At 53.7% G+C, this 26444-nt stretch overlaps 1 protein-coding gene across 3 annotated transcripts; it reads right to left on the minus strand.

Moving 5' to 3' along the window:
* Positions 1-9212: 9212 nt before the first annotated feature.
* Positions 9213-26096, minus strand: JDP2 (Jun dimerization protein 2). 3 transcript variants are annotated; one of them, XM_065686088.1, is made up of 4 exons: positions 25941-26096; positions 16197-16420; positions 11105-11209; positions 9213-10249 (listed from the first exon to the last, which is right to left on the minus strand). In XM_065686088.1, exons 2-4 carry the CDS (start codon positions 16395-16397, stop codon positions 10064-10066), a joined length of 492 nt encoding a protein of 163 aa, XP_065542160.1. In that variant the 5' UTR covers positions 16398-16420; positions 25941-26096; the 3' UTR covers positions 9213-10063. The 3 variants fall into 3 exon arrangements, with proteins under 3 accessions (XP_065542160.1, XP_065542158.1, XP_065542159.1); XM_065686086.1 differs by lacking the exon at positions 25941-26096 and adding an exon at positions 17634-18424; XM_065686087.1 differs by lacking the exons at positions 11105-11209; positions 25941-26096 and adding an exon at positions 17634-18807.
* Positions 26097-26444: the final 348 nt, after the last annotated feature.

Here is a 26444-nt window from a genome sequence, read left to right on the forward strand (position 1 = left end):
ATGACTCCATTCGGAGGGAAGTGTTCTTCAACACCACCCATCACCATAAGACATGTTCAAGCCTCCTAAGGATTGAGTACAGCTTATTTAGGGCATGTTCTTGCAGCTAGACTCTGAGACACCCATCTCAGCAGAAGATAACTGTAAACAGCACTCATGTTAGTACTGTACTCCCACCCCAATTGGATCTGCTTCAGTTTTGGCTTAAGAAGGGTGTATAGACTGATTCTCCCTCCCCATCTGGTGGGAACAAGTGCTTCCCAGACCCTATGGCTCATGCAGTGTGGTTGGAGGAGGTGTTCAGCACAAGTAGCTGTGCTGATGGATGCACGTGCAGCGAGCTTGTGCCTGGAGCTGTGTGGTGCTCGTACAAGCAGTGCTGGAGCACAGAATGTGGGAGGCAGCACAGGTGAGGACAGGCAGCATGGAGCAGGGTGGCTGTGAAGAGAGGGCAGGGGAGCTGCGCAGAGGGCGTGCTTGGCGCCCGTGTGAGAGGCACTGGTTGGCAGCACCACGCTGGCATACAGCCTCGTCTGCCCGGGCGCTGCACTGGCTCACGCTGGCACAGCCGCCGGCGGGCACACACAGCGCTCGCCTGCTGCCAGCAATCCGGGACAGCAACAGGGTGCCACGGGAGGCAGTGGCAGAGCCAAGCCCCTGCAGTGCACCGGGCCTGTTCTCCAGTGTCCCCAGCCGGCCAGCTAAGGGCTCCTCATGCCTTCTTCAGAGAAACACGAGGAGGGATGCTGATGGCTCACCGCCTGGTGGTCGCGGAGGGAGGACCTGTTTCATGATGCCTATTTCAGAAGTTAAGGGGGCTCATGAACCCCCACAGCTTTCCCGGGGGCTCAGAGCAGCAGATGGAAGGAGAGAGAGGGGGCAGTTTCAGATGACCATTGGTCCTGTGCTTTCCACCGTTGCATTTCTGTGCCCCAGCATAGAGGTGACATGACAGAGGTGCTCCCTAACCAGCCTACCTGCATATGACTGCTGTCACTATGGTCTTGGCAGTGGCTGACAGCACCAGTGCCCAGACACAGCTGACCTGTGGGCTTTCGGTGGCACCTTATCCCCAACAGTGCTTCGGAGGTGGGATGAAGGACAGATGCAGCACCCTAAGCTGTGCCAGCAGTGCTGCTGCAAGGCCCTGGCTTAAACAGCCAGTCCTCCTGCTGCCACTGACTGCCATACTGGCTTCAAAGAAGGGACAGGAAAAAGACAAACTCCTTCCTGCTCTTCTTTACCTGAACCCCAAAGTAGGTGCCCAAGAACCATGCCATCTTCTACCTTTTCTTAAGCCAAACTTTTTGACTTGAGTTCTGGGTATCCTTGGTTTTTGTATCAATACTGGACCCCTTGTGAGCCGTCTGAAACTGCTGACCAGCGAGGCCTCTTGTCCACCTGCACAAACCAGTTTGCTGGCTCTGTGAGAAGTGTGTCAATTTACCAGTTTGAAATGAGTTGTCTTTCCATTTCTTTGAACATCTTGTGAGGGGGTGAGCAGACAAACAGACTTATCTCTAAGCCAGGCATTGCTCTGCACATCTCTATCACGTGGCTTCTCACTAGTTTCTGCTCCAAACTAGCAGGACTTTTAGTCTCCCCAGAGGGAAATTTTCCTGCAACCTTAATTTAGGTCAGCGCCCATCTTTGGATGTCTCCTGTTTTCTCAGCAGGGCAACCAGAAGCCAGCACAACACTCCAGGAAAGCTGCCTCACAGTCATCTACAATGGCGCTATGATTATAAAGGATGATGTACTCTTCTTTCTCCCATTCTTCATGCAGCTCTCCTCCTTGTCCCGCTGCTGCACAGTGAGAAGGACCCACCAGGTAGCTCTACCCTGAATTTGGAGCCCAGCCTTGAACCCATTGGCACTCTCCTCTAAACCAGCTCAGTGCCAATTGGCACTTAGGCATGCACCAGAGCACAGCTAGGAGGAGAAATGCTGCTACACCAGCGCACAAACCCAGCCATCGAGCATCCTCAGCCCTTGCAGCCGCAGCGGATGGCTGCTGTCAGGTGAAGAGATGTGCCCCAAAGCCCTGCCTGAACTAGGTTCCATGTCACACCCATGGTGGCCTGGCAGGGTACACTGGCAGCCTGCACTGCTCCTAAAACTTGTGCACATGAGACAGTGACCTACGGGCAGCAGAGCGGGTGCCTGCAGCCACATGTAAAGCAAGTCTGCACCTCTCCCTCGCAGGCACAGTGAACACCTTGCACCTGCACCTAGGGGCGCTTGTTTGAACCAGTGGCTTTGGTTGTGCCAGCCTGTTAACACTGACAGCATGCAGTGCTATCATTCTGGCTGGGCACACAGCAGTGCTAGCAGGCATCAGCAGCCTGCCTGGCTTAGCTACTCACCCATCCTCTGCTGGCTGGAGCTGATGAATGAATTAGGTCACTTTGCTTACAAGGAAGGTCTCCACAGAAGAAAAAGGATGCTTCACGCAGCAAACATCTACACAATGCAGGAGTGACTCTGCCTGGCACCCACGGAGTTTGCCTCTGTGCAAATGGCAGTAGCCTATGTACTGCAAGGCACTTGTTGATACCCACATGTTAGCTCTTGCTGTCTGGTCACCAGGCATTCAGCATCACCTTGCAATGAGCTGTCAATAGCCATTTTATCCTCAAACAGAAACTATGTGTTAGGCTCCCTAAAGGCTCCACTGTACTGGGGAGCCCGCAGGCCTGTGGCTAAGCCTTGCTGCCCACTTCCTCCTGATGACCCCTGGCCATTTCAGCCCAAGCGGGTATCCAGCAAATCCAAGCAGCCTGGATGATGCTGCTGGAATTGGGGCCATGGCAAAGCAGAGGCAGGAACTGCAGTGTCAGGAACTGCAGTGTCAGGAGTCAGGACTTCCCCTGACGGTGCCACAGATGACAACGCAGCAAGTTCATTCTGCAGAAACTAGATAACATCAGCACAAGGTGGTGGTTACTGGCAAATGATCCTGTTCCTGAAGCTTCATCTGAGACGTGACAGGCTGCAGCGAAACCTCCCTGTCACACAGACCCAAACTCTGCTTTTGCTGAGACTCACGCAGGCTTCTGGAAGTAGCTTCTTGCTGGTATTTCCTAAGAACTCCAGCATACACCACTGGGAGTCAGGGCTGGAAAAGCCCATCAGCTGGCAAATACGGGGTCTTTTTGTTTAGTAGAGTCCCTCGAGCTGGACAGGGATGTAGAGCGGTCAGTTCTACCCCCACTGACCCATCTCCTGCCTCAAGTGACAGGGCTAATCTTTCCCCAAGCCCCTGGGCTGGAGTCCACTTGAGCCAGTCACTCCACTTAAAAAAGCCACTTTAATGGAGCATCAGGACATCTGGTGGAGGGTTCTACACCACCACACCAGCCTACCGCTTTAGCTAACTTGGGTTAACTTTTTCACACCTTGACAGATAAACCCAAAGGCTTAGTGATGTTAAGCTCACTCATCCCACAACCACACACTGCACCTGCAGCCAAGCTCTTACCTAAACTCTGCCACAGACAATGTCTGGGCTGCAGAGCCCAGTTTTGGCCTGGGCGAGCTGATCTGTGCCTCTCTGACAGCCCCACGCCCAGCTCTCCTCCTCTGTTTCCCCACATGTGCAGTGAGGAGATGAAAAGTGCCTTTGCTGGGCAGGAGGCCCTGCTGTGTGCAGGCAGAGCCACTGCCGAGGCTGGGGGAAGCATCAGCTGTGCCTGGAATGAAAACCGAGTTGCAGTGGGGGAGCCAGTCCAAGCTCTCAGCAGCTCCAGGGGTTCAGCCCCAGAGAAAGGCCAACCCCAGCCGTGCTGTCACTGGTGCCAGCCCTTCCCAATGGCCCTGCCCCGTGAGAGCCAGAGAGACCCCCAGCTGCCCGGAACGGTTTTTTTCCTTGGACAGAAAGGGTTCGTGGCAGATCCGCTGCCAGTGAGCTCCTTCCTGTCAAGGGCTGGTGCCATCTCTGGCAGCACCCACCCTGCTAAACCCATACAAACCAGGGTTTGGGGAGGCTCATGCCCTTGACCAGGGGCAAGGGACCCACCCGGCTCTGCCCTCCAGGGCAGTTTCCCGAGCCCAGCAGGAGCACAGTGACTCCACAGGTGCAGGAGGTGACTGCGGTCCTATTCCCATGTCTGGTGTCTGCCTCCCTCTCCAGTCACTGGCAACCAGTGATCACAAATAAGAGATAAGTGCACAGAGGTGGGAGGAGCCAGCTGATATTTCCAGGCTGAGGGAAGCAGTGTTTGTTTTTTCTCATTCCTTTGCAATCATCCTGGCAGCATAGCAGTTTTGCCTGGTTCTGGTCCTGCTGCCCAGCCATGGGCCAGTGCCACTCAGTGCAGGCTGGCATTCACAGTAATCAAAGGAGTTTCCATATCTCTTGGTAAATATCAAGGCTGGGGATTTCTGGGGCTTGTTTTCCATTAAGTGGAGTAGAAGAACCAATGAGGACAAAGACAAATGGTTACCTGCTGCCCTTGGCTCAAAATGAAACAAGAGAGGCAGGTCACTGTCAAAGGTTAATTAATACTGCTTACCGCAGTGTCGCGGAGTCCCTTCAGCCGCTACTGAGAAGGGCAAACACAAAGTGAGAACAATACCATGAAAAGCTGCAGAGTAACGGCCTCCAAGCATCCTTTGCCCACAGTGGACCACAGGATGGGGGGGGCTGGATGCCCTTGCACACAGGGGGCGACATGGAGCAGTGAGTGGAGAGAAAAGGAGGAGGAAAGGAAAGGAGCCATAGCTGAGCTCTGGGGAGCACAACGGGCTGCTTGACCGCTCTGGGATGCGCTGGTTGCAGGAGAGAGGGGTGAGGAGCTGGCAAGAGTGGGGATCCTTGTGGGGAAACTGGGTTCCTGCTGCCCATGGGCCATGCCACTTGCCAGGAGTCTGGTGGGAAGAAGGGCGTCAGGCATGGAGCATGGAGCACTCACACCAAACTACAGTATCTGGACCCCCAGCCCATCACCCCAGCACTGCCTCTGGCCTCGTGTTTTGAGGCAAGGTGGCACCCAAATTTTCCTGGGGAAGAATAGGTGAGAGTGGCTTTGCACAGGGAATGGGGTAATACAGGAAGGACATCAGGGAATGTCCTTCATCAGGGATAAGCATCTGTGCAATGGAAATGTGATGGGACTCATCTGCCTGGGCTTCAGGAAAAATGTGGTATCATGCCCTGGGGAAAGCGCCTGCCTGAACTGATGAGTGTAGGAAGGACCCTGAACGAGGATCTCTCAAAACAGGAGATGAGCATGTGCGAGAGGGGGCTGGTGGCACCCTGGGAGTTACCGCTGCTGGTCCTGGTTGTCAAGCCACCTCAGGTACCCTGCAAGCAGAGGGGCCTGCAGGTGAAATGGCTGGGAAATGGCTCACATCTCTGACAAGAACCATCTGACATCATGGAATGGAACCACAAACTATCGGACGGTTTGGGTCGGAAGGAACCTCAATGATCCCCTAGTTCTACCCCCCTGCCATGGGCAGGGACACCTTCCACCAGGCCAGGTTGCTTAAAGCCCTGTCCAGCCTGCCCTTGAACACTGCCAGGGATGGGGCAGCCACAGCTTCTCTGGGCAACCCGTGCCAGTGCCCCAGCACACTCACAGTAAAGAGCTTCTTCCATACATCCAGTCTAAATCTACACTCTTTCAGTTTAACACAGTTGCCTTGTGTCTTATCCCTACACGCTCTTGTAAGAAGCCCCTCTCCAGATTTCTTGTTGGCCCCCTTTAGGCACTGGGAGCTGCTCCAAGGTCTCCCTGGAGCCGTCTGTTCTCGGCGCTGAACAAGCCCAGCTCTCAGCCTCTCTCCGCAGGAGATGAGCTCCAGCCCTTTGTGCCTGCTGCCCGGTGCCCGGCGGGGAAGGGGCCGGGACCGCCGCTCAGCCCGGAGGGGCCCCCACCGGCTCCGGCCTCCGCGGCCCAGCCCCACTGCCGCCGGCAGGTGGCGCATCGGCCCGGCCCCGCCGCTCCCGCGGCCGCGCAGCTCCGCCTGCCGGCGGGACGGGTTTCCGCCGCCGCGGCCCTCAGGGTCCCCGGGCTGCGGGGCGGCGGGGGTGCGCGCCGGGAGCGGGGCCCGGCCGGGCGGCTGGCGGCCGCGGGGCACGTGGCGCTGGCGGCGGCCTCACGTCCGTCAGGCCACCAGCTCCGGCACCAGTGGCACGGAGCCGAAGTCCCCGATACCCGCAGCTCGGCTGCGATCGGGGCCTGCAGGACACCCCGCACAGCACGGGCGGGCGTGGGCAGGCCACGAGGTGGCTGGATGACCCTTGAGAGGTGCCATGGAATCAGCTAGGCTGGAAAACGCCTGTGAGCTCATCAAGTCCAACCTTTACCCCAGGGCTGCCAAGTCCACCACTAAACCTTGTCAGGGAGGGCCTCATCTACGCGACTTCTGAACGCTTCCAGGGATGGTGATTCCACCACTTCCCTTGGCAGCTTGTCAGTGAAGAAATTTTTCCCAGTATCAAACCTAAACCTCCCCTGATGCAGCTTGAGGCTGTTGTCTCTTGTCCTATTGCTTGTTACTTGGGAGATCAGACACCTCCTCTCTCCATGTTCCTTTCAGGTAGCTGTTGAGAGCAATGAGGTCCTCCCTGAGCCTTCTCTTCTCCAGACTGAACACCCCCAGTTCCCTCAGCCGTTCCTCATCACACTTGTGCTCCAGGCACTTTGCCAGCCCTGTTTCCCTTCTCTGGCCCTGCTCCAGCACCTCAGTGTCTCTCCTGTAGTGAGCAGCCCAGAACTGAACACAGGGTTCGAGGCGCAGCCTCACCAGTGCCGAGTACAGGGGGATGATCACTGCCCTGGCCCTGCTGGCCACGCTATTGCTGATACAGGCCAGGAGGCTGCTGGGCTTCTTCCCTTGTGGTTTTGTGTCCCTTGCATTGTCCAAGCAAGTCTACATTACCAGCAGAAGGGGACCCAGGTGGATGGACGTGGCCACAGGTACAACAATTGCTCTTTGGGTTTGGGAGCACCCTCCTGGCACACGGCAACATGGGCTATGCCAGGCACATGCCCACTGCTCCTGTCCATACCCAGGAGATGCCACTGTAATGCAGCAGCCTGAAAGGTGTCCCTGGCTCACATGGCAATATTTGTGCCTCTGCTCAGGGCGGGTTGGAGAGGACACATGGTAAGAGTCAGGAATGTCAAATAGCCTGTCTCCTACAGGTACCAGGAAGAGTTTTCAGCCCAGGGCTGTGCAGAGATGGAGCCTTTTCCATTCAATACTCTCAGGTTGTGACTTATGGGGCAGAGGTTTTAACTGCTTTAAACCCTCCACTTTAACTTCATTGGGTCTTAAACTAATCAAGTCCCCTGAAAAGAAATGTCCCAAACTGAGTGGCAAACCTCTTGGTACTGGCTGGAATGCAGAAGGAGGCTGTTTGGATGATATACAGGAGACTGGGCAAAACCCCATCTGGGCACTGCTGGGACTCGGATACTGTCTGCATAAGCCTTGGCTAGAGTACCTGAGCATTAAACTGATGCTTGGTTTCAAAGGGCACCTTATTTTTCTCTTGCAAGCCAGCTGTTTTCACAGCAGGAAGTTTTACTGCAGTGTGGCTGTTTGCCACAGAAGGGCCATGCAAGCACAACCAGTGCTGCTGGAAGGCGTGTGGCTGGTGGGTGAGAGTCCCCCCATGTGGAGATGAGTGCACAGGCTCCCCAGATGAGCAAAAAGCATGAGATGCCTGTTGCTGGATCCTCTGACACACCATGCAGAGCTCCCACTGACCACCCAAGAGGAAACTGATACTTGCAGGAGCCCGGGAATTCACTACCACGTACATTCTGCAGAGAGAAATAAAGCTCCTGAAGAGAGGAGCAGGCCCAGCAAGTGCTCTGTGTCCTTCCAGCAGAGCTCAGTGAGAGGCATTGTGTTCCTCTACATATGATGACTAGCTCCAGCTAGCAGCTGAGAAATGGGTCTGAGCCACCACTGCAGTGTCTGGGCAGAAGGAAGCGCAGAGGGACAGCTGCCCGGTGGGCGGTGGAAGCCAGGCCAGACACTGCCTTTCTCCACCAGCTTTGCTTCAGCTCCTGTCTTTGTACATCCCTCCAAGCACCTCAGACAACTAGTCCTCCCAGGGCAAAAAGTTCATCTGTAACACATCCAACGTGCTTCAAACTAAATAAGGCTACTGGCAGCATTTTGGGAGAGTCCTAAAACCAGAATTTATGGAAAGGCAGAGGAAATCCAGGAAGAAGCATGAAACAGGGAAAGGACTAATGTCGTATATCCCTGGAGGTTAACAGTTGGAAAAGGAGACTACACAGATTGAAACATGCACTAGAGAAGCAACCATGCTCAGGGAAGGCCTCCTCTCATGCTGTTGTCATGTTTAGGTTAAGCTCATCTTCTCCCCACCTGAAAAAAAAGCTGAAAGCTTCTTTCATTTGCAGTTTGCATCTAAGTAGCCTCATCCACACTAGTAATGGGTAGGACACTGCCTGGGAAAAGACTACATGCACCACTGCTCCTCTGAGACAACCCTCCGTGGATGCTGAGATATGGTCTGCTCGGTCCAGATCAAGGTACCTTCTCACTGCCTCCATATCTAAGAGTCAGGAACACAGCAATAGTGTCAGGGCTTGGTTATTCGTATGGGGATGCTAACTCTTTTAGTCCTAGCACCTGAAGCACACCTGGCTGATTATCTTCTCAACCTCCACACCCCTGTGCTCAGCTCTGGCTGAAGCCCAGGGAAACCTTTAGGAGCTCTCCCAGCACATCAGTTAGGGGCAAGGCTCGGACCCAGCAGAGACCCAAAGGAACTGTTCTCCACCTTCTTCCATGAAGGGATCACCACCACAAGGACATTGTGATAGCTCCCCCATCTCTTTTTCATCCCTGAAAGGAGTTCAAGCTGCTGTGTTCAGACTTCAAACAGGGAGGACCAGGTAAGGATGAGATGGTGTCCCTGTTTCACACCTCTGCATTTCCTGCTGGCAAGCCATGCCCTGCAGGCCTTCTTTGGTGCAGCACTGAGCTACTTCTTGCTTGACAATGGTCAGAGCTTTCTCCAAGGTTCCCAACTTCCCCATGGTGAACTCCCCTGGCCCATAGCTGCTACTACAGAGAACCACCAGAAAGGGATCAGCTCCACCATCCCACTCAGCCAGGAATGACCATGGCCTGGTCAGACCTGGCATATGCTGCCACAGTGCCATGCTCTGGCCAGAGCCCACCATGGCCTGACCTGGAGAGAGCACAGGAGGACAACATACATAAAGGTAGCATTTACTGAGAGATACAGAACTGAGTATTATGAAGGACATACATGGATGGAGAGGGTAGCGACACCACTGCAGAGGGCAGCTTGGAGCCCCTTCCCAGCATGCTGGGAGAGAAGCCAGATGCTACCAGACAAGTAACACAATGGAGATAACTGTGGCATATGCATTTGTAACAAACAGACCATCATAACATACATTTCTATGGGATCACATCTAGTGATTATATAAATCCATATAGAGATCGCTGTATAAAAACTTTGTAAAAAATACTTTAAAAAAGTGTAAAAATGTGCATTCAAAAGCACGGCCGACACGGACAGCTGGGCTGTAAACATTATACTGAGTGTGCTTGCGGGGGGCGCCTGCGCCACCGAGCCCCGACAGGCCTGCCCACCACACGGGGCTGCATCAAGTGTTTGTGGTTCTTGGGTGCGGGATTCCCTCCGGAGCGTGTGCCAGGAGCAGCAGCAGCCGCTGGGCAGGGAGCTGGCGGGCACCGCACGGCCCTCTCCCCACGGGGCATGGGGTCGTCGCGGGACGTGCTGCGGCATTGCGGGTCCCGAGGGCCGTGAGCAGGCTGAAGGGCCATGATGAGGTATCACAGGGAAGTTGCCCTCACCGGCGCCACTAGCCCTGCTCCTGGGTTCAGCCTCAAGAGTACATGGTTGAATGTTCCTGATCTTCTCTGTCCCCATATTTGTTTGGTCCATAGTTCCCAAGGAAGCCCACTGGGTGCTGGCTGCACCAGGCCTGGGTGCACAGTTCTTCATACAGTACATACATTAGAGACCCTGGAAGACCCTGCGCCACTGTCTCCTCCTCCTGGCCCAGTGCCACCTTCACTTCTTCTCTAGCTGCTCCAGCAGCGGGTTGGCTTCGCTCTCGGGCGTCTTGATGCTGTCTGTCCGCACGATGCAGGTGGGACGGTGCCGGTTCAGCATCAGGATCAGCTGCTGCCTCTCCTGTTTCAGCTCTTCTATCTGTGCCTTCAGCTCAGCATTCATGAGCTCCAGACGCTCAGACTCCTGGCAGGACAGAAACACAACCGCCATGTGACTTTACTTCAACAGGACAAGACAGAAGGAGAAACAATTTGTCCAACAAGCCATCTCTGCTCAGCACTGTCCTTCAGCCCCTGCAGCACAGAAGCAGCCTGAGGACCTGCCAAGGCACAGGTCCTACAGGCAGTTCATCCCCACTGCCTTGCATTACCAGTGTTACCACAACAAAACACAGAGCCACCCCCTAAGACAGGTCTCTGCTGCACCACAGCAAAAACCCTGCCTGGCTGCTTTCCATGGTCTGGAAGAGGGTTTGAAAACAAACCCTCGTTTAAGTTTTTACCCCCCATCTGCAAGGATTTGCCCTTGTGAAGTGGCTCCTTGTCCTCCACTGTGTCATTTGCCCATGTCCTACCACCCCTTGCAGAAAAGCAGAGAGGTGCTGCAAGAGTTTTGCTGCCTTGGGGTCACAGGTGAGATGGCATTTGGCCTCTTAACGGGGAAACCTTCAGGAACTTGGGCAGGAGGCCCACATGCTGTCAGCCCCTATCCTGTGCCACACTCCCATGGGTGTTCCTGCTAACACAGGGACACTATCAGCCCTCCTTTAGCCCTCTGAAGGTAGGTCCCAGAGCCCACCTTTAGCCCTGTCCATGCCTGGTACCATGGGCACAGACAGGGATGCTTGTAAGCTCTGCCTGGCCACCACATTCACAGCCTCGTGGAAAGGGGGTCACTGGGCTTGTATTTTGCCAGTAAGAGCACAGGAGCAAGAAGGGGCAGTTCAGGAAGGAGTGCTGCCGACAGCTAGGGCACCTTTCTAAGGAGGTGCTCCTGCCAAGGTCCCTGCTGTGCCCTGGCAGAGGTCAGGGCACCCACCCGCTGCAGGAACTCCGTCCTTTCCTTCTTCTTGTTACGACATCGTGCTGCTGCTACTTTGTTTTTCTCCCGGCGCCTTTTCCTCCTCTCCTCTTCCTCATCCAGCTGCAATAAGACAGAGAAGCCCAGGTGAGAGCTGGCATGTGTGGGGCAGGGCAGGAGGTAGGGATGAGCACCGCAGCCCCATCAGGCAGGACAAGGAGAGGGCTGGCAGCCATGTGTGCCAGTGGCCACCAGTGATGGGGACTAATCCTCACCAGCAACCAAGCGTGCTGCTGCCATGGCCTCTAACTCCACCAGTGTGGTACCCACAGCTGGCAGGGGACATACAACTCTTTGCAGGGCTGCTCCCTCCCTGGGAGATGGTGGAGAGAAGGGGAACACAGCCCCAGCCCACAAAGACAAGCACAGTTCATCACACAGGCACAGCTTTGTGAGCACAGTCATTCGAAGCATCACGCACAGAGCCCAGCGTGAGAGGCAGAGAAACCTGCAAGGTCCCCCAGCTGGGCCTGGCTGCTGTTTCCCCCTTCCAGTCCGTGGGACTGTCTGCTGCAGCTTCAGCACTGGCTGTCAGAGGGCCACCACAGTGACATGTCCTGCATCCTCTGTAAAGAAGCAGGACACAGCAGTGCCTGCACTGTTCACCATGACTCAGCTGCTCTGTGATGTCTAATTCAAACCACAAGCCCTATGGGTTAGAAACCCATAATCAAAGTATTTAGGGATATTTACTACAAAGCCTGAGGAAATGGCCTATGGCATGCTTACATCTGAGAACCCAAACCAGTTTCTTCAAGAAATATCCGAAGTGCTGGAATATCCTGCAAAGTCAGCATCCAGGTTATGCTTTGTAGCATGACTAAAGAAGTAAAGGTCCCCAGTGTCTTCAAGCACATTTGACGTGGGACTCTGAAATTTGAGATGCCAGACTGAACTGCCTCATGCCTATCAACAAATACCTGACAGAACAAACCCTTTCAAATGCAGTGGCAGGAACATTTGCTTTATAAGCACTTCCACACTCTATTTGCACCTTCTCTAAGTGCAGCTCCAGTCAGAAAAGGCATGTCCTTCCCTTAGTACCTTCCCAAGTCAGTGTGGCTGAAGGACTTATCTCCCAGACGAGCCTCTTGCGGCACACACCATCTGAACAGCCTTGCTGCTCTAGGGCTGGGCTGAGTCACCTCAAATGAAAGGTCAGAGATTTCCGGGGCCACAAAGCAGTGGTGGGAGTGGGGGACCACCAAATTACCACCCATGGAGGTACACTGGTGGTATCTGCAGGAAACAAATGCTGTATGCGCCATCATCCACAGCAGGCTGTGCACACTGCTAATATCCACAAGAGTCCAAAGCCTCAATGTGATGTGCAAGGTCAGGATAAGACATTGACTCAGCACAGTTAAGGTGAAGGGGTACATTAAGGAAGCTGCATGTCCAATATGCAGCATGTATAGAATGCTTTAGAAAAATTATGTCCAGGCTTCCTAGCACTAGTAGCTTTTGCATTTTCTCTACCTTACTTCCCAAACATCATTATTCCAAAGTTGCTATTTCAGCCAGGGCTAAAATATTAAGCAAAGTCAGCACAACCCATGCATAGACTTCCATAATGCCGGGTTCCCAAGGCAGCGCCATGGGCATCACACACCATGCTTGATGGTGCATGGGAAAGCCAGGGTGGCAGCTGCACTGATGCCCCCAAGTCCAGCTACAAGTGACCAGCTCTCACTGCACCCATGTAACTCAGGCATGGCAGGCATTAGCGCAAGTGACCAGGAAGGCTCTAACTCCATGCTCTGCTGCCTTTTCCTCCTGGCAGGACCAGGATACCCCATAGCAAAGGCATAAGCAGCTCTTAGAAAATTACCATGAAGAGTTTAAGAGGAGGTGGACACCAGGGTAGCCACCATTCCCCTCCACTCATCTACCCCTTGGATAGCTTCTTGGCCCTTTAGTTCAAGGATTATTAGCAGGGTGCAGAGAGAGGACACCTGCTCAGAACTCCAAAGCTCAATACACACAGCCCAAACTTTCCTGCAAAGTACCTCTGGGGCTGTAAAACAGGAACTGGAAGAGCCAACAGCAACTGCACAGGCCCCACAGTATCCCTGAGAACGTTTCCATGCCCAGTTGCTCCATTCAGTAAGAATCAAAGTGACCTTTCGCTGCCCCTTCAGCTTCCCCTCCACCCCACAGAGGGCCCAGCAAAGGGCCATGTCCTTTAGACTGGGTACAGACGCTCAAGGAGGATAGTTCAGCACAGACAGTGGCAGCTTGAGCTCTTGGCTCTGTTTCTGACCATAGCTCCTATAACTTCAAGCAGGTTTCCCCCTTTTTGCTTCTGGTCGATTTCAGTTCAAAAAGGTTAGATGACCCTGATGCTGGGGGTTAGGACTCTACTGTATGAGAGACAGTGATGGTGTATCACCCCACAGCATGTTTCAGTAGCTGATCTCCAGGGGAGCCCTGTGGGTCTGGGGCTGACCCAGACTTGCTTCAGTCAGCAGCACCAGGGACCGAGGTGATCACCAGCCTGAGGAGCCCAGCAGCACTTGTCCCAGGAGAAAGGCAGCCTGCGCAGTGGGGCCACCCATCACCCTCCGGGGTGGGTTTTGTGTGCAGTCCCAGGGACAAACTCCTCAGTGGCAGGAGGTGTTGGTCCCCCCAGTACAGCAGAGGAAGCTGCCTGTGCCCCAGCTCGCAGGCGCTGTGCAGAGCATGGCATGCTAGTACCCAGCGTCCGCTGGCTCTGGCTAGAGGAAAGCAGCCGCAGGCTGCATTGCAAAATCATGCGTGGGCAGCTTCTTGGCTGCTCATGGGATAAGCAGCTACTGCTTCAGCTCCCAAAGGCTTTCACTGCAAAGCCTGTGCCAGGGGCAGCTCCATTTGCTGTCCTCAGCTCCACAAGCTATGCAGGGGAGGAACTGGCTGCAGGGACAGTGGCTACGTGGGGGCTGTCAGTGGATTTCCCCCTATCTTCACTCCACATGCCCTGTCCCTGCTGCACAGAGGCCAATTAGACTATATCCCCATGCCTACCGAACAAAAGCAGCTGTTAGAGGGCCAGTTCAGAGGTGCCTGAGACACCCCAAGGAAGGAGCTGTGCCTGGGAAAACAGCACAATTACATACTCCCTCTTTCTTCCCCAAGCCATGGAGCAAGATGGGCATTGAATCCCATTTGCTGTAGGATACCCAGGCTGAGAGCTTGGGACAGCATTTGGCTTCAGCTGCCGACCCATGACTGCTTTGCCATAGAGAGACCAAAGCCACTAGCATACCCCAGGCCCTTCCGATGCTTTCCTATAGCATCTTCGCCTCAGCTCTTGCCATTGCAGAACTGCTCAATCCTTCTCCAGGTGATCTCCATGGGATGCTGCACAAGCTGATTGCACACCCCCTTGGGTACAAAGCACCTGTGCAAGGCTAGCAGATGGACTCCAGCATACCAGCTCTCCCTGGAGGTGTCCATGGCAAGGGGCTGGAGGTAAGGAACAGGCACCCTCCCCACAGGTGGGCCTGGGTGATGCTGAGCTTTTGCCATGAATCACGTCAAATCACGTGTCAGCACCATTTAGAGATCAGGCTGCTCCATGGACCTGATGTTTTACCCCCTTCAGCTCACATCTCATCACAGTTTTTCACATCATCTATCACTGCCTCACAGACTTCTCTAGAGGATGCACATCGCTGCATCCTCACATGGCATCATCTGAGGTATCCACAGCAGCAAATGCACTGTTCAGAAGGGCTGTTTATCAGACCTTCTGACAGCAGCCACCACCCTCACCACCACAGGGTCTCTGAACTGATGGGTTCCCTGCTCTACCTGCAAGCAGTGTGAGGTGCAAACATTCACCACCAGTACAGCAAGGGTCAAGGAGTCAAAGACTGGACAACCAACACATGAGACAACCACACAAGGAGAATGCTGTGCAAGCATCTCCCAAGTCCCCGCAGCCTGATTCGGACATGCCAGCCTGTGGTACCAAGCAGAAGCTGCCACCTGCCCCATCCCAGGAGCAGAGCAGCAGGGCAGGGTCACTGCTGCTGCTCAACAGCACTGACACACACACCTTGTCCTCATAGGAAAGGCAACACCAACACCAGCAGCACCAAGGGCTTGAGGTGGGATGAAAGCATCGTGCAAATGATGCTTTCATCAAATGATGAGACCTCACTTGGAGTATAGTGCACAGTTCTGGTGTCCTCAACATAAAAAGGAACTGCTGGAACAAGTCCAGAGGAGGGCCACGAGGATGATTAGGGGACTGGAGCACCTCCTGTATGAAGACAGGCTGAGGAAGTTGGGGCTGTTGAGCCTGGAGAAGAGAAGGCTGCGTGGGGACCTCATAGCAGCCTTCCAGTACCTGAAGGGGGCCTATAGGGATGCTGGGGAGGGACTCTTCATCAGGGACTGTAGTGACAGGACAAGAGGTAACAGGTTAAAACTTGAACAGGGGAAGTTTAGATTGGATATAAGGAAGAAGTTCTTTACTGTGAGGGTGGTGAGGCACTGGAATCGGTTGCCCAGGGAAGCTGTGAATGCTCCGTCCCTGGCAGTGTTCAAGTCCAGGTTGGACAGAGCCTTGGGTGACATGGTTTAGTGTGAGGTGTCCCTGCCCATGGCAGGGGGTTGGAACTAGATGATCTTAAGGTCCTTTCCAACCCTAGCTATTCTATCATTCTATGATTCTAAATCCTCTGACAGGCTGCATGGCTTCTCCTTTGGGTGCGTGCCCAATCTAGGACCATGCTGGCTGCACCAGACTCCACAAGCAGGCTTTTTGTTCAGCTGGTTGCAAATAGCTGCATGGGACCAGTCAGGTCTGGGACACTGAGACCAACACTCCCAGCCCATGCAGCAGGGACATAGATTCAGGCACAGGGAAGAGGCAGTTCACGGAGCAGCCACCAACACATGTGCACATCACCAAGCAGGCAGCATGACATGCTTATAAAACACATTGCTGGCCACCCTGGCAGGAAAGCACCCTGTGCTTGGAGCACAGGCAGGAGAGAAAGCCAGGCAGGTGAAGGCCATGGCCCCTCAGGGTCGTCTGCAGCCAGCAGCCCCCAAGACTCACCTCACTTTTCACGGGCTGGGGTCTCTTTCCAAGCTTCACCTCCAGGAAATGGAGCGGCGAGATCATGGCCCCGATGTTGCGGATGTCGGCGCACTTCAGCTCCTCAGCGGTCAGGGCTGTGCCAGGCAGTCCTGTCAAGGGGCCGAGCCCAGGCAGCGCGCCTGCCGTCAGGGACGGGTCGGGGATCTGCCCTGGCATCATAGCAGGGGAAACAGCGCTGTAGGCTGGAGGGAGAGCGAGACATGGCCCGTTACAACCCAGCCACAGGACCTCACAATGCATAACAAGTCAAATTTATTCTGCAGCCCCATCACCCAAAAAACCCAGCCACCCCTTCCTAGTGATAGCAAAGGCAAGGACTAAGCAAAACCTGTGACAGAAACCAAAATACATGAATCCTGCTAGGAAGGATACACTACTGCTGCGTACATCAGGAAGGGAAAAGACCTGAGGGGCAAAGCACCGGAAGAGCAGGAGCTGGCTACAGCAGTGGTCCCATGGGCTGGTTTTGGTACACCTTTCTCTGGAGTGCAGAAGACCAAGGTTTGCTCTTGAGTTCCGATTAATGTGTAGGTTATTAGGACAGGAACAAAATGGCACAAAGAGGACCATAATATGCCCTAGGCTGGGTTTCTTCTGGACAGGCTCAGACCACTGGTCAGGGCTGGGACAGAGCACAGGTACCAGGGATAAAACCGCAAGAGGAAAACCTGCCACAGAACAAACATCTCCCAGCACAGACAGGAGGAAGCAAAGGCTGAAGGGGAGGGGACATGGAGCAAGGTGCAAAAGACTCCTTCTATCAGGAAAGAAAAAAAATGCAGTGCCAGCAAGAATAGGATCAGGACAAACCTTGGCAAAGTCACTTATGGGCAGAAGAAACGGAGTTACCAGAAACATGAAAAACAAGCAGTTAAGAGATAAAGAAATAAAATTTTACCCAAAATGGGAAGCCCATAAAGCTGGAACTGTTTTATCAGCCAAAAAAACAAAGGGAGCAGGTGGTTGTTTGCTACAGCCCAAGTACATCCCTACCTGTGTAAGTGGCCTGGGACACTCAGAAGTGACCCAGTTACTTCCATTCACACAACAATCATTTTTCCCCCTACTCAACTCAACACAGTCTGTCCCAGTGCTTGTGCACTGCTCTCCTTGTTCTAGCCAGGCAGACTGGTACCAGTACCTTCCAGGAGCCTCCAGGCATTCACCCCATCCTGCCCCTGTGCCAGGAGGCACCCACTCAGCAGAGAGAGGGACCAGTGATGTCAGGAGTGAGAAACAGGCCAATGGAGTGGACTCAACATCTCACTGAGCAGCTTCTTATGGAAGAGGGGTCCACAACGGACCATCAGTCACACTAGTCTGCACACACACCTGGAAGCTCTGACAGCACAGACTGCCAGAGTGAGGATATGCATTAAGCGGCAGGTAACATACCCTTGCCCTGCTCTTTCCAAACCATCCACTCTCAGCTGCAGAGAGACCAGGTAACAGGTGACGCAGACGTTTGGTCCAGGCAGGGGAGCTGTGCTAAGCTTAGGCACACACACACGTCGTCAAGCCAACTGTCACAGTTGCTCAGCACTTCCCATCCTGGGGTGACAAGTTGATGTCAGTATCAGGCTGAAAACTTGAGTAAAGCTGCATGCAAGATAGGACTGCTGGGCCACGGAGTCACAGAACAGTTGAGGTGTGGAGGGACCTGGTCCAACCCTCCTGCTCAAGCAGGGTCAGTGGGAGGAGGTCGAACAGGGTTAATCATGATAAGCAGAGAAGTTAAGGATTTCTTGGTGTTGGCACATCTCTATCCAGGAGATTATGTGGTATGTTTGCTAATGCGAAGGAAGAGCAGATGAGCTGCAGAAGGGAAGGAAAGCCAATCATACAGGTTAGTCAAGGGTAGAAAGGCTTATGCAAGCCCCACAGCTTCCAGCATGGGTGCTGTGCAAGCCCTACTGGCATGACAGACAAGAGGATTTGCATCAAAGAGCACCTACAGGCTGCAATGTGCTGTGAGCTGTCATATGCTTTAATCTGCCACTGAAGAGGTCCAGGTCAGTGCAAGATGTCCATCCCCAACTTGAGCAGTTTGGGCTCAAGTCTCCCTCCTGCAAATCCCATGTATGAGCTGCTATGGCACACACTGATTTGGGGCCCTGGCCCACCCTTTCACAGGCTTTGGGCTGGGAACTGATTGATTTGAGCCCTGCTCTGGATGCCTAAATCCATTCCGGACTTGGGGACCTGGTTTTCATTTGTTATCTTCCATCCCAACATGCAGCTGACAGCACTCAGGCCCTGGGCTGGACAGTCCAAGCCCTCAGCTAGACAAAGTTCAGGTCACTCCAATTTGTGAAACAATGAAGGAGGAGAAATCTGTTCTCGGCACTGTGGGACTGCCTGCATCCCTGAGCCTGGGGCAGTTCCCCATGGACAACTGGCTACAGAACTGAGAAAACATTGTGTTTGCTCTGGTCCACCTTTTCCCTCCGCCTCTTTTATCTGGTAGGTTACTATGCCCTGAAATAGCCTCCACACCAGCGTGACACCAGGCACAGGTCAGAGCGAAGGAGCTGGCCCAGTACCTAACATGCTCTAAAAATTAATCCTGGATGTAGGGACTGCAACTGCCAAAGCCCACATCACACCTGCATCAGTGTAAACTAAATCTAAAACTGTTCAAACCACAGCACCAGGAGCCACCTGGAAGAACATGAACACGCACATTAAGATGAGCTGAGAAGTATGTGGGAAGGGGGCCAGTGACTTCTGCAAGAAGTATCTTGCTTAGGGGGTCAGGAAGCTCTGGAGCACTTAAGGACTGCCAAGAGTCAAGCTGAGATAGACCTCAGAGAGGAACATAAAACCATTCCCAGCACGACTATAACCATGGGGAAAAGAATGGAAAGAGGAGAGATGCTGTCCCTCTCTGCAGAGCAGGGGTGCAGTGACAGATCATCCCACCCAGCCCGCAGTGCCCCTCAGCCCCAGGCACTGTCACTGCCTGCTAGTCAGAGCCTCTGTTCCTCTCCCTCCTGTAAGAGAGGCTTTCCTGTCATCCAGAGTCCCAGGTACTTTCACCTTCTTTTCTGGTTAATGCTAGAGGTAAAAAGTTGTACTTTGATCGTGTCAAAAAGCCAGTGCATGTAATTCTATTTAATACTTCAGTCTTCTTCCTGAGGCCACTACCCTGAAACACATTGACATGCCTGCCTATAGCTCCAGCATTTTTCTAACACATTTGCATGGTAGGAGAGAAATAACACTGAAGTTCAAGATGTGAGTTTGACCCTTAAGTTTCCATTTTTCAACAGCCACATCTTGCTGGATGGGGTGAATAAGGCTGGTGCCTTGCCAAGTCCTAATTCCTTTCTGGATATTCCAGTGCAGTGTTTGTTATTTCTAAGGCACACGAACCAGCTCAACTCTGTATTCCTTCACTTTCTAACACAGTGCTTTAGCTGGGATTCTTACTAGGTTTTTTCTTTTCAGAACTGATTATTAACACAGTCTTTTATTCCACATTGCCAGGCAGCCTTTCAATGTCTCCTTACATGAGCTAAGAAAGGTATCTTCAGTAAAACCTAGCTTATGGTGTCCTGCAGCTGAACCACACAATTCCTGCATTGTATCAGCTATGCTTTTTCACATAATGAAGCTAACAGCAAAGCAAAGCAGCAAGGAGAAAGAGAATGTGCAGCCTTATATATGACACTGGGATCTGCGTGACACCATCTGCTTGAGTTTACATTCACCGTAGCTGTGCCTTCTGCACTGATGCTATTCATCACTTTGTGCCATGACATCAAGATGCTCCGGAGCGAATTAGAAGACAGAGAAGGCTTTCTTAAAACTTCAGCAATGAGCAGCTTGTGTCATTCAGTGCTCTCTTCAGCAACTATCCTTGCAGCAAAGGTCTGGTCAGCACGTGATTTCATGGGTCAAAATTCAGTTTGTATTTCTTTAGCTTTGCCTCTACACTCCCCTTGTTCTGGTTAAAATGCTGTAACACAAGACTTGACCCCTTGCCAATATGTCTGTAAACTCTCCTAATTATTACAGTCACTTTTGCATCCTTGCTCTGCTCTTGTTGTGGTATTGGTCAGCTCAGTTATTTTAGCAACTGTCTCACCCACACAAAGCTGACAACAGTTCAGCTTTCTTTGCTCACCTTTGCTTTGCTGCATCTTCCCCAGCAGCAGCAAGTATTTTGGTGCTTTGTCCCCCACTTACATCCTTATGGTCACCAGTCTGCTGCGCTGGTTGATTTAATATTTCTTAAAGACAGTGCCCATTACTCAGCTTTTCTCCTATTGCCAAGGTCTGTTATCTTCTGGAGCCAACAACAAAGTGAGAAGAAGCTTTACCAAGCTGTTACTGTCCCATACAGTTGCTCAGCTTCCTCAGTGACACTGTCCCTGTGTATCACAGAATCCTCCTATTCTTTCTGCTGCAGTTCATTTGGAGTTTTGGGGTGGTTTGGTTTGGTTTCCCTCCCCCCCCACCCGATTTTGCTGCTCCTTTTTCTGAGGACCCTTTTTTCGGGGGGGGGGGGGGTGCTGGGAGGAGGGGTGTTCGGGGTTTTTTGGGGTTGGTTTGGGTTTTTTTGGTTGGGTTTTTTTTTGTTTTAAGGAGCTGATGTTTGCATAGCAGTTATGGCATAAATCTAACATGCGTAGGCATAATCCACGCAATCCAGTGTCCCTGGGGGCTTGTACTCTAGTTGCTAACCTATATTCACACCCCTCCTGACTCCTCTTCAGTGCTATTCTTACCCACAGACTAAAACAGGCACAGGAATATCTACCCGTGTTGAAATTTTACGTTCATTTCCCTGTGCAGAAACTGCCTTAGTCTGCATCCACTGTTCCCTCTTGACCATCCTACTCATCCTCACTTATCCAGAGGAGCTGTTTGCTTCTTTATGGATCCAATGCAGATGCTCCTGCTGCACCAACAGCAGACAGGACCACAATATCCCAAAGCAGGCTCCAACAGTCACATTTCAATTTAAATTGCCATTACTGCCTTATCTCTGTTGTCAGCTACCTTGGCAAGAATCAGAGCTGTTTGCAACCTTATTTTCAATCTTGCTGTCTATAAATCACAGTTTCTTCCAACAGAAGCTATTTTACACGGTCTGACATCCGCAATGGTTGATCCAAGTGCTCTTCCAATGCTCAGAGAGCTAGTCTAGCACCTAATATTGCCAGCCAGCAGATTCTGACACTCTGTAAATACCAGCATGTTTCTCTCTTGCCCACGTTAAGTGCGGCACTAACATGGTCCTATCAGCCCTTCTCTGTGCTTGCCTGTTGTGCTCTCACTCAAGGCTCAACTGGGGTGCCTGCCATTACTTGTCAGCTGCCATGCATCAGAGCACTGCCAAAATCTGTGAGCCACCATACAAGCTATCTTTGATCTCTTCATTAGCATGTTAGCACTTAACATACTGTTGCCATTTGTATGTACTGTCTTGGAGCACCTAAGTCACAGCAACTGGCCTTTCATCTGCTCCTGGCCAACACACAATAACTCTGCTGTGGAGATCAGAAGTAGTGCTACCATCCATGAAAAGCAACTTACAGTTCCTTAGATTTTACTGAGGCTTTATTGTAAGTCTTTACTTTTTTTAGCTCCTGGCTATCAAGTTTGCTCAGCCTGTATGTCATACATTGCATCTTTCTAGTTCCTTCTGTTGGCAGAAGGATGATTTACATGAAAACCCTTTCCTGACATGCCCAACTTCTCATGTCTGAAGAATGTAACTTCCCAAACAAAGACAGGGCAGTTGGCTATCACTCCTCTGAAGCACAGAGCCATTGCTTTTTTTCCACCCGGACTCTTCTGGCTGGGGAGGCTACATGGTGCTGGGGGTCACTGGAGCCTACAGACCTTCTTCAACGTCAAGCTTCAGCCCCCAGTGAATGCCAAGGGAAGCACAATGAAGTTGAAGGCAGAAAGCCACTACCCCGTATTCTCAGTGCCACAAGTACCTACCATGCAATTACAGGTTTTTGCTGTTGTCTAAAATACAATACTCTCCCATTCCCACACAACTGCTGTCTGGTCTAGATGCATCTGATGCATACAGTTTTGAGTTATGCCTTACAGCAGGTCGCCCTGTCTCCTGTTTGGCCACTTCTGGTCTGCATTGTCAAAAGCAGTGACTTGCAGTGCCAGCACCAAAGGCCACATTGATCAGTATGGAAGTTACTCGCCAACCACCAGAGCACAGCTGCAGCCAAGCCCTTTGGTTGTAAGCAGTCTTTTCAGATATCCATGCAGTAGTGCTGGCAAACACGGATTTTAACAACTGCCACTGTACATTCATTCATTCATTCATTCACTGGCTGAAGCTGTGATGCCAAGGAACCCATCACCTGTAGTGTATTGAAAAGCTGAAGTGACACCCCCGGGATAAAACTGTGCATGCCCTCTCTTTACCAAGGACCTAACTTTAATGTTTTATGGCATCAGAGAGATTCCCCTCTATTTAAAGACCTGTTTAAGGCACAGTCACAGCATGGCTTACCAAGTGCAGTGAGCTGCAGCATGCCACCTCAGTATGCCAGACACCATCGTACCTCACCACCTCTACACTCCCATTCCAAGCGGGAGAGACAGCTCCTGCAATCAGTCCCAGGGTGTGCAAGGCCAAAGAAGCATCTGCACCCTTCCCACAGACACCCCCAGCTGCTGCCCTTGCTGTTCCCTTCATCCCACAGGCAACCCCACATGGTGGGAGAAGAGCTGCAAGGTTTGTGAACACCAGACATGTAATGTCCCATCCCAAACTCCCAAGCTCCAGTTAGTGGGCTTCAGGGCCACAATGCTGAAGAAAAGAAGGAGCTGTTCCTTATGAAATGGAAGTCTAAACTGATTTCATGAGTGGGAGCAGCCTGGCTCAGTCCTGTACATCTAGTTTCACACAGATGGCAGGAGGAATGTGCAAGTCATTTACAGACAGAAGGCTATGAAAAGCTTTCTGAAAACAGGAACACAGAGCATCTTGCCGCCTCCCTCCTCTTATCCATAAGGGAGGCACAAAGCTCCCTACACTGTACTCACAGGGCAGACAGCCCCCCCTTAGCAGAAGTGCAGTTTTGCAGCCCCCCATAGCTGATTCCCACCATCAGGCCCCATAGCTGCCCGTCTGATGCTTTGACTCCTTATCCCATTACGAAGAAAGGTAACACTGGTCCTCCAGTCCTCAGCTTTAGAAGTAATGCCCCCCTTGCCATTATCAAAGCAGTCACCTCGCAGACCTCCTTTTCCCCTGAATGTTTTCCTCCATACCTTCACAGGGTAGTGCAAAGCTCTAGATCAGCATTACACTGCCCCCACCACTGCAATGCAGCGACTGACTTGTAAGCAACCTGTGACAGCAGGGTTTTGTACAGCACCCAGCATGGCAAGGCTCCTGTACTGCAATAGTTAATCGCAATAGCTGCAAAATATTGCAATTAATTAGCACAGCACTGTTATTAGAGACTGCAATTAATTACTTGCGGCAGACATTTAATAATGCTGCACCACACACCGGACGGCAGCACAGAGCAGGAAGGTAAAAGCTTCTGTTTCTACCTGAAGCAGCTCAAAAGGGATTTGAGGAGGAAAGAGTATCCTGATCTGAGCTAGGCTGCAGCACAGACACCGAGGTTAGCGACTGAGTTGTTGAAATCCCTCAGGACCGTCCATGACCACACATGGTCATGGCTGGAATCTTCTTCAAGAGGACGTGAGAGCACAGAGCTCTGCCCTCAGGGGCCAAGGATGGCCTCAGAGATGAGAGGCTCCCCCTTACAAACTCCTCAAAATCATGCCCCGGATGCCAGGGTCATCCACAAAGACCATACAAAGAACAGCTCTGGCTAGTCTGCAACAGCCCTGCTCAGCTGAGAGGCTCGGATGGACCTTCAGCTCCCTGGCAGCACGTTAAAATAGCAGTGGTTGGACTGATACTCTGAACAGTCCAATCAATCAAGAAATCCACGCAAGCAGCCAAAGACAGATGTCACCAGGTTTGCTGTGCCCTCTGCTTGCAGCAGGACACATGCATGTCACTGCAGGACACATGCAGGCTGGCAACGGGTCCATGCCACACACCATGGCTCTGTCTCCCTCGCTCTTGGGGCCAGCTCCACCAGGAACAGCCCACTGCGGTGAAAAGAGCCTCTCAACAGCTTCACACGCAAGGCACTGCATGCTGTCAAGTACCTGACCCAGGCAATGCAGCTGAAGCAGCAAACACTAGCATGGGAAAGGAGTCCACAGAGCTCGCACTCAGTGCTGCCCGTGCTTCAGGAGCTTAGCTGGACACACTGCTCAGACAGAGAAGGCAGGAGGAGGCAAGAGGTGTGAAGGACCATCTACTCTTCCTTGACAAGGACTGCAGCACAGAAACCTCTGCATCTTGTAAAGAGGGAAACGCTCAACGCTCAGCCATGAAGAGGAAGGAGAAGCATCCATTGATACCTCAGCGAGGAGACAGAGGCAGCAACCTGCATGTTAACCCTCCGCAGATCTTGTTAACCCCCCAGACCCCAGGAGCCTGAGACAAGCAATTGCCACTCAACACAGGGACGGTCTGGATGGTGCTCCAGCTCCCACACACTCAGCCCCCACACGGGCAGGTTTTTGCTGGATTAAATGAGAAGGAGTCATACTAAGAACCCGAACTGTGGTGACCGGCATTCCCAGGTGTCCCCACACAAGCACTCACCAGAGAATTCCCGGCGTAGACGCTGAAAACTGCCTGCAAGTTTTCTCTAAACTAGCTAAAAAGTCCTGGTGTAAGCTGCAGAAGCATTTGTTCTGCTGAGCTCTTGGAGTCCAAACACACACACACACATGCACACACACACAGTTTGGCAGTGGTTGTGTTCCAGGGCTGGTAATGCAAGCCATGGAGCAGGCTGCCAAGACAAGCAAGAGAACGAGCCAGGCCCCGTTTCATTGGCCACCATACGCTGCATATGGCCCTGGAACCAGCCAGCACTGTGTTCTCACCCTCCTTGAAGGCATAGGAGACCCTGTGTTTTCAAATACACCTCCACAGGGCCTTCATTAAAGGAAAATGGAAACATAATGTGGCTCTTGCTCTTTTGGTATTTCTCCCTCTCCCCCAATTTGCTCTCAAACCTATTTCCCTCCCATGGAAAAAGAAAAGTGCCTCCCGGAGCAGACCTTGCAAAAGAATGCAACTTCCATTCAACTCCATGCCTGACTGCTAAAGCGGACTTGGGACCGAGCGCCTCTCCTTCCCGGGGCCCCGCAGGTGGGAGGGAGGCCCGCAACGCCGCCCCCCCCCCCCCCCGCAGCACGGCACGGCTCAGGGGCAGGCAGCCCGGGCCCCCCACCTGCGCCCCACACGACAGGTGAAGCGGGGACAAGCAGGGCACCGGGCGAGGCAGCTGCCACCGCGCCTGCGGCAGGCCCGAGCGGGACAGCGGCCCGGCACCCCCGGGGGCAGCCCCGACCCAGCGCGGAGCTGTCTGCGCGGACAGCCGCGCCGCCCCGCGCCGCCTGCGCGGCTCTGCCCGCTGCCGCGGAGCCTCCGCCCGCGCCTCCCCCGTGCGCCCGGCCGCGGGCAGCCGGATCCCATGGCCGCCCGGAGGGCAGCACCCTGCCCGCCGCCGCGGGGGGCCGGGCTGCTCCTCCGGGCAACCCCAGCCGCCTCGCCCGCCCGTGCCGCAGTCCCGGCCCGCCCGGCGCTCCCCCTCCGCCCGCGCCCGCACCCACCGTGCAGAGGGACCGGGCTGCCGGGGTGCCCGCGGGGCCCGGCCGCACGCAGGGGCAGGGCGCGGGCTGCAGGCTCAGCCCCACCGCCTCCGCCGCCCGGCTGCGCGGCTCTGCCCCGACCCCCGGGGCCCGCCGGGTGCCGATGTCGGTGCCGGCCGCTGCCGGGGCGCCTCGGGCCGCCGCCGCCGCCGCCCCCCGCCGCCCCGGTGCGCGCCTCCCGCGGGCTGTGGCAGGCGGCGGGGTGGGTTGCATCAGCCCCGGTTATATAGCGGCCCCTGGGCTGCGGGGAGGGGTCGGGAATGCGGAACCGGCCGGGCTGCCAGCGCCACACGTCAGGGAGGGCGGGGGAGCGGGGCCGCGGGGCGGGGAGCGCCTCACAAGGGTGGGACCAGCCGGGGCACCGGCAGCCCGCAGCCCGGCACCCCCCGGTACCGCTGTGCCCTCCTGCTCCCCACGGCACCGCCGGTGCCCTCTGGCCCCTCGGCGCTCCCGCACCTCGCACCC

This window comes from Lathamus discolor, chromosome 6 (genome assembly GCF_037157495.1).
Source record: "Lathamus discolor isolate bLatDis1 chromosome 6, bLatDis1.hap1, whole genome shotgun sequence".
NCBI classification, from domain to species: Eukaryota; Metazoa; Chordata; class Aves; order Psittaciformes; family Psittacidae; genus Lathamus; species Lathamus discolor.